Source organism: Hemicordylus capensis, chromosome 1 (assembly GCF_027244095.1).
Source record: "Hemicordylus capensis ecotype Gifberg chromosome 1, rHemCap1.1.pri, whole genome shotgun sequence".
Lineage (NCBI taxonomy): Eukaryota > Metazoa > Chordata > Lepidosauria > Squamata > Cordylidae > Hemicordylus > Hemicordylus capensis.
The window spans coordinates 230,390,116-230,400,195 of NC_069657.1; the positions used below are offsets into that span (position 1 = coordinate 230,390,116).

At 51.9% G+C, this 10,080-nt stretch overlaps 1 protein-coding gene across 4 annotated transcripts in view; it reads right to left on the minus strand.

Annotated features, from left to right (window-relative positions):
* The window catches only part of AGAP1 (ArfGAP with GTPase domain, ankyrin repeat and PH domain 1), a 591,701-nt gene extending 587,946 nt beyond the window's left edge, over positions 1-3,755 (minus strand). The window contains exon 1 of one of the 4 annotated variants that reach the window (XM_053283168.1): positions 3,096-3,755. In XM_053283168.1, coding sequence (XP_053139143.1) covers positions 3,096-3,273 — 178 coding nt within the window. In that variant the 5' untranslated portion in view covers positions 3,274-3,755. The remainder of the gene's footprint in view (positions 1-3,095) is intronic. The other 3 variants (XM_053283164.1, XM_053283165.1, XM_053283166.1) reach the window with 3 other exon arrangements.
* Positions 3,756-10,080: the final 6,325 nt, after the last annotated feature.

Below are 10,080 nucleotides of genomic sequence, written 5' to 3' on the forward strand. Positions count from 1 at the left end.
CGCACACCTAACCATTTTATGGTATAGGATAATAATAAACTGGCCTCCGGTGAGCCGAGCGTACATGGTTATCTGTATCCTCGCAACAACCCTGTGAGGTAGGTTAGGCTGAAAGATACATGACTGGTCCAGAGTCACCCAGTGAGTGTCATGGTTGAATTATTATTTATTATTATTTTATTTCTTGTTTACACAGTCAGACAGGTGTTATTGACTGGTTTGTTTTATCCAGACATCGAGTCCTTCCCAAGGACCTGGAATGGCTGAATTTTATTGTCAATTGTTATAGATATCGTCGCAGAATTATTATTATTATTATTATATTTATTATCCCACTCTTCCTCCAAGGAGCCCAGAGCGGTGTACTACAAACTTAACTTTCTCCTCACAACAACCCTGTGAAGTAGGTTAGGCTGAGAGAGGTGTAACTGGCCCAGAGTCACCCAGCTAGTATCATGGCTGAATGGGGATTTGAACTCTGTTCTCCCCAGTCCTAGTCCAGCACACTAACCACTACACCACGCTCTAACCATGCTCTCTTATAAAGAGTCCTGGTGACTCCTGGTGACACAGAGCCATGTGGTTTTCTTGGTAGAATACAGAAGTGGTTTCCCATTGCCTTCTCCCACACAGTATGAGATGATGCCTTTCAGCACCTTCCTATATCACTGCTGACCGATACAGGAGTTTCCCATATTCTGGGAAGCACACCAGAGGGGATTCGAACCAACAGCCCCCTGCTCTCTAGGCAGGTTGCTTCCCCGCTGCTCCGTGTCTCATTAAGACCTAGTTACTTTTTCATTAACTGCCTCATTCCTCCATCAAAGCTGGTTTGTGTGTTGCTCTATATTTTATTAAACATTTCTTCAAATTTTGTTTTTAGAATTCTAACTCAGGAAGCGCAGTGCACTACAGAGCAACAATGCATAGCAGTTAGGAGTGAATCTGGTTTACCATATCAATATTATACAGAATGCATAGCAAGACAGCCTTTCACCAAAGATCTACTCAACTTGAAATAGGAAAACCCTCTAGTTAATTTGGCTTTTAAGATGTTTTTCCAGTCACTTACTAGGGAGAACCTGAGCCTTAGCAAGTGCAGTGTAACAGCTAAGAAGCCCCCATGAGCTCCAGAGACAGTCATTAGGCAAGCCCCTCCCATCTCGATCCCCTATCTGCAACATGAAGATAAGAAACCGACTTAGAGTTCTTATATTAGAGTTCTTATACGAATTTTAAATAGTGTCTGTAAAGTGTCTTGAAGTGCTATGTAAATATTATGTCTTAGTACCACCTGTGTAAAGTAAGGGAATGGGGCCACAGGCAACCATAATAATAATGAATAAATCTATATATTTAATTCTCCCCGGTGTGCCTTGGAATGTGCATCCCGGCACCCAGCTGATTGGCTGGGCGACAGACACACCTGAATGGCTGAGGCGCATCCAGGATGCACAGGTCAGTGGCGGCAGCAGGCCTAGCCCAGCCCGGCCACAGAGGCCGGTGGTGGCAGCGGGCCCAGCCTGCCTGCGGAGGCGAGTGGCAGGGGCGGCAGGGGCGGCAGGCCCGGCGGTGGCGGGTCCAGCCCCTCCCGGCCTCAGAGGCCAGAGGCGGCGGCTTCCCGGCCCAGCGAGGCCACGGAGGCCAGGGGCGGCGGGCCCGGCCCAGCCACGGAGGACAGAGGAGGCGGTGGCGGTGGGCCTGGATTGACTGTGGAGGACAGAGGAGGGTCCAGCCCAACGTGGCCGTGGAGGACAGAGGCAAGGCCCAGGAGGGAAGAAAGAAGGGGGACAGAAGTAGCGGTGTGGAGGAGAGGCGGCTGGGCCCAGAAGCAGAAGGTGGGAGGGAAGATGTAACTGCCAGCACCAAAGAGCGCTCAGATGCGCTGTGTGGGGTCAGCTAGTAATAATAAATTACTGAACAGGGAATACACAGACCGAACCGCAGAGGACAGAGGCAGCGAGGACAGAGGCAGCGGCAAGGCCTGGCCGCGGAGGCCAGAGGCGGTGGCGGTGGCAAGGCCCGGCCGCGGAGGCCAGAGGCGGCGGCGGCAAGGCCCGGCCGCGGAGACCAGCAGCGGCAAGGCCCGGCCGCGGAGACCAGAGGCGGCGGCGGCAAGGCCCGGCCGCGGAGGCCAGAGGCGGCGGCAAGGCCCGGCCGCGGAGGCCAGAGGCGGCGGCAAGGCCCGGCCGCGGAGGCCAGAGGCGGCGGCGGCGGCAAGGCCCGGCCGCGGAGGCCAGAGGCGGCGGCAAGGCCCGGCCGCGGAGGCCAGAGGCGGCGGCGGCGGCAAGGCCCGGCCGCGGAGGCCAGAGGCGGCGGCAAGGGACAGAAGCAACGGTGGAGAGGAGAGGCAGCTGGGCCCGGAAGCAGAGACTGGGACAGAAGATGGGAGGGAAGATGTAACTGCCAGCCCCAACGAGTGCTCAGATGTGCTGTGCGGGGTTGGCTAGTAATAATAAATAACTGAACAGGGAATACACAGACCGAACCACAGAGGACAGACGTGGTGGCAGCAGGCCCAGCCCCCTCCCGGCCTCGGTGGACAGAGGCAGCAGTGGCTTCCTGGCCCAGTGAGGCCATGGACGCCAGAGGCGGCGGCGGGTCCGGCCCGGCTGTGGACAGAGGCAGTGGCAGTGGCGGGTCTAGCTCGGCCACGGAGGGCATAGGTGGCGGTGTGTCCAGCCTGTCCTGCCCGCGGAGGATAGCGGAGGGTGGGCTGGGCCCGGCCCACGGAGGCCAGAGGTGGCTACAGTGGAGGTGGCAGCAGCAAAGGTGTAACCACCGAATATGTAACCGCCGACCCCTAAGAGCACACAGATGTTGACTAGTAACAATAAATAACTGAACAGGGAATACGCAGACCAAACCAAAGACTACTTAAAACTCATTACTGCTGCACTGCACGGGGCTTACTATCAATTAAGTGTTCCTAGGATCGCAGCCCGAGTGAAATATGGATGAGAGAAAGGGTTGTGGAGAGAAAGCCTCAGTGAATAAAGCAGGGCTTACTTCCAAATCAAAGCAAAACAGGACACAAACCCCAACTGAGACCGAAAAAAGGGAACAATTCCCAAACTAAAGTGGCATCAAGCTACCTTCGATGGCGATGACGTGCTCCCGTATTTGGTTCTGCAGAGCCGGCTCCTCCACTCGCTCCAGCAGCTCATAAATGGAGTAGATGTTGGGGTGCACCGACTCGAAGCGCTGGATCTCTGCCCGGATGGCCGCAGAGTTGGCCAGCTGCTGCTGCTGCTGCTGCTGCTGGTAGTTCATGGCGGGGGCGGCAGGGACAGGGAAGCTCCAACGACCGCCCCCACCAAAACACCGGCCAGCCGACAGGCCGACCGACTGGCCGACCGACCACCCCGAGGCAGCCAGTCAGTCGGGCAGCCAGGATGCACCGAGCTCCTGTGCTGTCAGTTCATCGTCCTGCCAGCCAAGGAGGCCTGGAGGAGCAGGAAAGGGCCGGGCGCCAAGGCCCACCCCCATGGAGAAGGACCGGACCCCCGCCCCTCACAATCAAGACCCGGACGGGCCTCGGTAGCCGCTTCTGTGGCGCGCGCGCCAGGCAGTCTCGCAAAAACCCAGCGACAAGCCAAACCTACAGGAGCCCCTCTCGCGTCATCCCAGCCAACCAATAAACAGGAGATAAACCGGCCTGGTGCTACGGTCCTGCCAAAACAAGCCCCGCCCCATTCCTTCCCTCTCTTGCGTCATTACGTTCAAACCCAAACACACGCCCTGCGAAGATCTCTGGGAATTATAGTTCCGTTTGAACTCCTTGTTTTGACAATTTCCCTCCCTCGGCTTGACCTTTCTGGAGCTCAGATGAAAGGATTACGGTTAGGATTCTAGAGGCTGTCCCACGTAGTGGGCAAAACTTTCCTACAGGCTCTGCAGTATCACAGGGGCTTGTGTCTGAAGGAGATACGGGGAAGGGAACGGATTCCTTTCTAGTTTCGCTAGATTGGGTTGTTTTCATTATATAGCCTAAAATACCACAAAGGTAACTTACTGTATATAACTCACCAAGAGTTTGTTTCTTTTGCTAGATCTTGGGACTTGCTCTTCCGGTGACAAGGCCTCTCCACCAATGCATCCGCCAGGCAGCTTCTCAGATGAAATCCAGTGAGAGCTGCTGATGAGTGAGAGAAACTCCAAACACAAAGCCCAGCAGGAGAGTGCAGTGGTGTAGGGATAGGTGTAAACCCCCCACCCCAGCCTGGCTGTACCCCCTATCATGGTACCGCTTATTATTTGATGTAAGGGAGCCCCTTTTAAGAACATAAGAACATCCCTGCTGGATCAGGCCCAAGGCCCATCTAGTCCAGCATCCTGTCTGCAAATTTGGCCACCTTGCTGCTTACCCCTACTCAGAGGGCATATCTAGGGAAAATAGCACCTAGGGCAAGCACTGAAATTGCGCCCCTGCCCCACCCATCCAAACATCTGACACCCATCTTTCTGATAACTATTGACTGTTCTCAACTTCCCCCAAAAATTATTATTAATGTTGGCAGACACTGTAAGGCTTACATTATAAGGCTGATATTCTCATGCAAAAAGACCTAGTCTGCCAAGACCCCCCCCCCCGCAACATGAAATGAAGCAGCTTTATGAAATCTCTCCATGTGCTAATATTATTGTCGTTGTTTTTACATTTATATCCTGCTCTTCCTCCAACAACCCTGTGAGGTAAGTTAGGCTGAGAGAGAAGTGACTGGCCCAGAGTCACCCAGCAAGTATCATGGCTGAATGGGGATTTGAACTCAAGTCTCCTCAGGAACTCTGGTCCTAGTCCAGCACTCTAACCACTACATCATGCTGGCTCTAATGAAGATCCTCCAGCACAATGAAAATCACAGCCAGTGGCTGAACAGGAAACACAAAACAATAGCATCTCTCTAGATGTGCATATTATTTTGATATTGCAACCAGCTTTTGTTCAGGTCTAATGTTAAAAATGTTAATTGTTAATGTTAATGTCTAATGTTAAAAACCTTCACATTTCAAATGGCCCTTGACAGTAGGGGTGTGCACGGAACCGCCAACTACGGTCTGGCACTGGGGTAGGGGGGTACCTTTAAGAGCGGCGGGAGGGTTTACTTACCCCTTCCGCCGCTTTCCTGCTCTGGCGCCCGTAATCCTTAGAGTAATTGGGGTGGCAGGACACCTCCCTGCCGCCCCTTCCCCGACGTTGCTTGAAAAAACTCCCAGGAGTCCTTTGCGCGTGCGCACGTCACAGAGACGAGCATGCATTGGAGAACAGGCTAAGGAAACCAAGAATATTTAGTTTAGAAAAAAGAAGACCAGGAGAGGTGATTCATTTCTCAAGTTTTCAAATATTTAAAAGAACATCAGAAAGAAGGAAAGAACACAGTAGAGCTGCCCATTTAGACAGGGACTAAAAACAAAACCAATGAAAAAATAGAAACTGGTTCAAATGACAGCAGCTTAGGTTTAAATTAAGTACTAGGAAAGATACCCTAAGAGTGCATTTCAAAGTGCAACTTATCATTCATTCATTCTCCTTAATGCTTCTTTTAAAAACGAGGCTTAAGGAGCCACCCCTCTGACTGGTGGGGGCGGGTTTATGTCATGTTTAGGGAATGCAAGCACAGAAGCAGGTTACATGGGTAATGCCAGATAACTAATCCAAAACAAAGGTGCCATCTGTAGATGTAGCATGTAAGGAGGATATAAAACACTGAGAGGTACGACTGAAAACAGCTAGAAGCGTCCAAGCAGAGAAACCCAGCTCTGATTCAAACTTCATTGGGGGAGGGCAGGGGAGAGAGCTTTGTCAGCCCTGCCCCAGGACTCCTGCTAGCAGAGAGTCCTCTGCGGCTGCAACAAGAAATGTCATCGAGTTCTTGTGTTGGGGACAGGAGCTGAGGATGAAAGCAGAAGCAGAAGGCGGGAGGGAAGGAGGGAGAGAGACGGGAAAGTTTGCAAGAAGACGAAGAAGTGCGATGCCGATACTGGAGGTGCAGAAGGCTCCTCCGCAAAACACTGTGTGGGGGAGAGTACTTGTTCCTGCCAGAGCCAGGCTGCAAGAGGAGCAAAGAGGAGCAGCAGTTCTTACCGTTGGTCCACTCCAGTAAAAATGGAAGAGAAAGGTGTGGTGACAAAGTGCTGCCCCACATACATCATCCCCCAAAGCGGTTAAAAGTCATAGACATCTTAGCGCTCTGCTGTCTGCTCACCACCCTACTCTTTGTTCTCCACTAACTCTCCCTCCCATCCCCCGCCGCATTATAGTTCTGTTCCAGCCCCACACAGACCTACTGGCTCTTCAGTTTCAGCCCAGTCTGTTTCCTCAATCATGAATTATAAACATCCGGATCAGATCTCTAATGGACCACGAGTGATAAGCTAAGGAAGGAACATTCAAGAGAGGTACCAAAAGAAAGTGGGGCAGGGGCGCCTGCAGCGTGTGCGATGTCCTTTTAACAGAATTATCCAGCCGTCCTTGCAAGTTGCTCTAGCCACCCCGCCCCATATCGCATCTTCTGTTCTGGATTCCCAGAGATCATTCCCTGTAACACTTCGATTCTAACTACTTTTCCGGATTTAATCTGAATTTACTATTTTAAGGTCAATTTGTTTGCTGGTTTGGGATTGGGTTGCAAGAAACAGCCAACCCAACGACCAAAAACAAACTCCAAGTCAAGAAACAAAAAACCCCACGAAGTCCTAGCTTTTTAGGAGCACCATCCAACTTGAATTCCCTTTCTGTAAGAGGGTGGGATTCGATATAGCACCCCCACTTCCCCAGTCTTGCCACCAGATCTTTCTATGAAAGGTAGAAACTGCCCAGAATATTTCTGCCTTTGGGACCCAGGAGACTCCAAACGGCAGCTGCTGCAAGCAAAGGAAGCAGAGAGAAAGCCTCCTAATGGTGAAGTGAAGCAAGGAGTCCCAGGCTGGATCAGATCTGATCAGCTTGATGGGATCACCTGACCTGGGGTTCCCCTCATGCACGCACGCACCCACACACTACCCCCATGCAATCCATGCAACAGATATCCCTTACCTGGCAGAGGAGGCTTCTCCAAAGAATGGAGTGGGGAGGAGATTGGGCTGGAACGTGGAGGAGGATCCTAAGGGGTTCCCAACAGTTTCTCTCTTCCTCTGTGTCTCTCTGGTTGGGAGCAGGTGGCTGTTGATGTCCTCGCACTGTTGCTGCCTGCCTCCTCCCCCAGCCCATGCAGGAGGTAGAGGCAAAGACAGCGCTATAAATTATTTAAAGGTGTAGGACTGTAGGAGCCATTTGCAGTCAAAAGCAAGCAACAAGTAATGAAGACTGCAAATGGGGCAACCCTTGCCAAGCCTAATGCTCATCTCTCTCTGCCCCTGAGCACAGATCCCTCCCCTAAAAGCTCCCATTGGAGCAGGTGGCCATTCAGGCTCCTCCCAGGCAACCCCACTCTGCCTCTTCGGTCTGGAGCAGCCGCACAGCAGCAGGCAACAGTGCATACACGACATGAGGGCAGCACACTGTGCTGCTCTGCTTGTAAGCAGCCAATGAAAGAGCACCTGCCCCGCCAAAACAGATCTCATGACTGGTGGGTTGTGTGGTGCTCCTGTGCCAAGGGAGGGGGAGGGGGCGCCGCTGCCGCCAGCCCGAGCAAGATTTTTTTTTTTAATTAAAAATGGGGGCCCCATTCAGCTGCGCCCAGGGCACGCGCTCTGCCTGCCCCATCCTGGTTACACACCTGCCTCTAGATCATTTATGGATAAATTAAAAAGCACCGGTCTCAGTACAGATCCCTGGGGGACCCCACTTCTTACTTCCCTCCATTGTGAAAACTCTCCATTTATACCTACCCACTATTTCCTGTCTTTCAACCAGTTAGCAATCCACACATGTACTTGTCCCCTTATCCCATGACTGTTAAGTTTCCTCACGAGTCTTTGATGAGGAACTTTGTCAAAAGCTTTCAAATGGATCACCTTGATCCACACACTTGTTGACACTCTCAAAGAACTACAAAAGGTTTGTGAGGTAAGATTTACCTTTGCGGAAGCCATGCTGGCTCTCTCCCAGCAGGGCGTGTTCTTCTATGTGCTTTACAATTTTATTCTTGAGGGTGCTTTCCATCAATTTGCCTGGAACGGACATTAAGCTAACCTGCATGTAATATCCCGGATCGCCCCTGGATCCCTTTTTAAAATCGGTGTTACCGGTGCTACTTTCCCGTCCTCTGGTACAGCGCCTGATTGCAGGGATAAGTTATATATTTTAGCAAGGAGGTTTGCAATTTCACATTTGAGTTCTTTGAGGACTCTTGGATGGATGCCTTCCAGCCCTGGCAATTTGCTAGTTTTCAGTTTTTCCAGACAGTTTAGAACATCATATCTTGTTACTTCTATCTGACTCAGTTCTTTAGCCTCCATCCCCGAAAAGCCTGTTTCAGGAACAGGTATATGCTCAGTATCCTCTGCTGTGAAGATGGATGCAAATAACTCATTTAGCTTCTCTGCAACCTCCATATCCTCCTTAATAATCCCTTTCACTCCCTCATTGTCTAATGGTCCAACCGCCTCCCTGACAGGTTTCCTGCTTCTGGTGTATTTAAAGAAGTTTTTGTTATTCCCCTTGATGTTTTTAGCTAAATGTCCCTCGAACTTTCTTTTCGCCTCCTTCTTTTCACCTCCAGAGTTTATCTTCCTTTCTGTTCTCTTCATTTGGACAGGCCTTCCAAATTCAGAAGGAAGTCTTCTTCCCTTTTATAGCTTCCTTGAGTTTACCTGTTAGCCATACTGGCATCCTCTGTTGCTGCCACACACACACACACACACACACACACCGCAGCGCCCCTTCTTTTTCCTCCACACGTAGGGAACCTCTTTTCTCTCTGCTGTGTGGCGGAGGCAGTGGCAGCAGCCTCCCTGAGGGAGCATCCTGAGGTAGGCTGCCCAGGCTGAGACACTGCCACCGAGTACACAGCAGGAAGAGAAGGGTAACTCTGCACACGTGGTCAGGAGAGAAGGTACTATGTGTACGTATGACCTGAGAGGAAGCAGTTTATGCAAGCACACCCAAGAGTCAGCAAGGGAAGGGTATATGCAATGTGGACCTAGTTGTGCCCACCCAAGTGAGCACATTTCTAACATTTGGAGTGGATTGTGACCCAGTGTTTATACATGAGTTTTATATAGTTTTTTATACTTGAGTTTTATATAGTCTTGAGTGAAACGATATCAGAGTTGCACCTATGTGTGTGAAGAGGTGGTGCAGCTGAGCAGTGGGGGCAGGGCAGCCAACCCTGGGCTGCTCCCTCAGGGAGGCTTCTGCTGCTGACACTGCTGCCGTATGGCAGGGAGAAAAGGGGCTCATGGAGGGGAAAGAAGGAGTGCTGCGGGGGAGGGGTGCCACAGGGCGGCCGCCACCGAGTTCTGGGGGCAGACGGCCAGGACATGGGCTGCCTATGCCTTTCCTGTACCACTGTCACACTCAGCTCTCTTAGCCTGTCTTCAGCCATCTTCCGCACAAGTGTCCATATCAGGGGCAGAGCTGTAATTGTGTGCACAGGTTCCAAGAATGCGTTCACAGCAGCTATGAACCTCCACACATTCACAGCTGTTGAGAACCTCCACACTCGCCGTGTCCCTTTTCTCATCCTTGTGTGTTGTGGCAGCAGCAGCCTCCCTGAGGGAACAGCCTGAGGTAGGTACCCTGCCCCTGCCACTCAGCTGCCGCCACCTCTTTGCACATGTAGGTTCCACTCTGATGTAGAGTGGGAAAGATGTGCCCATCTAGAGGCACATCTAGGCCCCCATTGCACCCTTCCCTTTCTGGGGTGTGCTTGCATAAACTGCTTCTCAGTACTTGTGTACACCTTTTCCTGCCCCATACCTTCTTTTTCTGGCCCGTGCAGGGAGTGGCAAGAGTAGCAACTTCCTGCTGCACATGCCGGGAGCCCCTTTTCTCACCAGCATGCAGCAGTGGCAGTGGTGGCGGCAGAGCATCAGCCTCCCTAAGGGAGCAGCCCAGGGTAGGCTGCCCTGCCCTTGCCACTCAGCAGCTGCTGCTGTGTGAATTCTTACCACAGAATATCTGCCACAGGCTTTAGA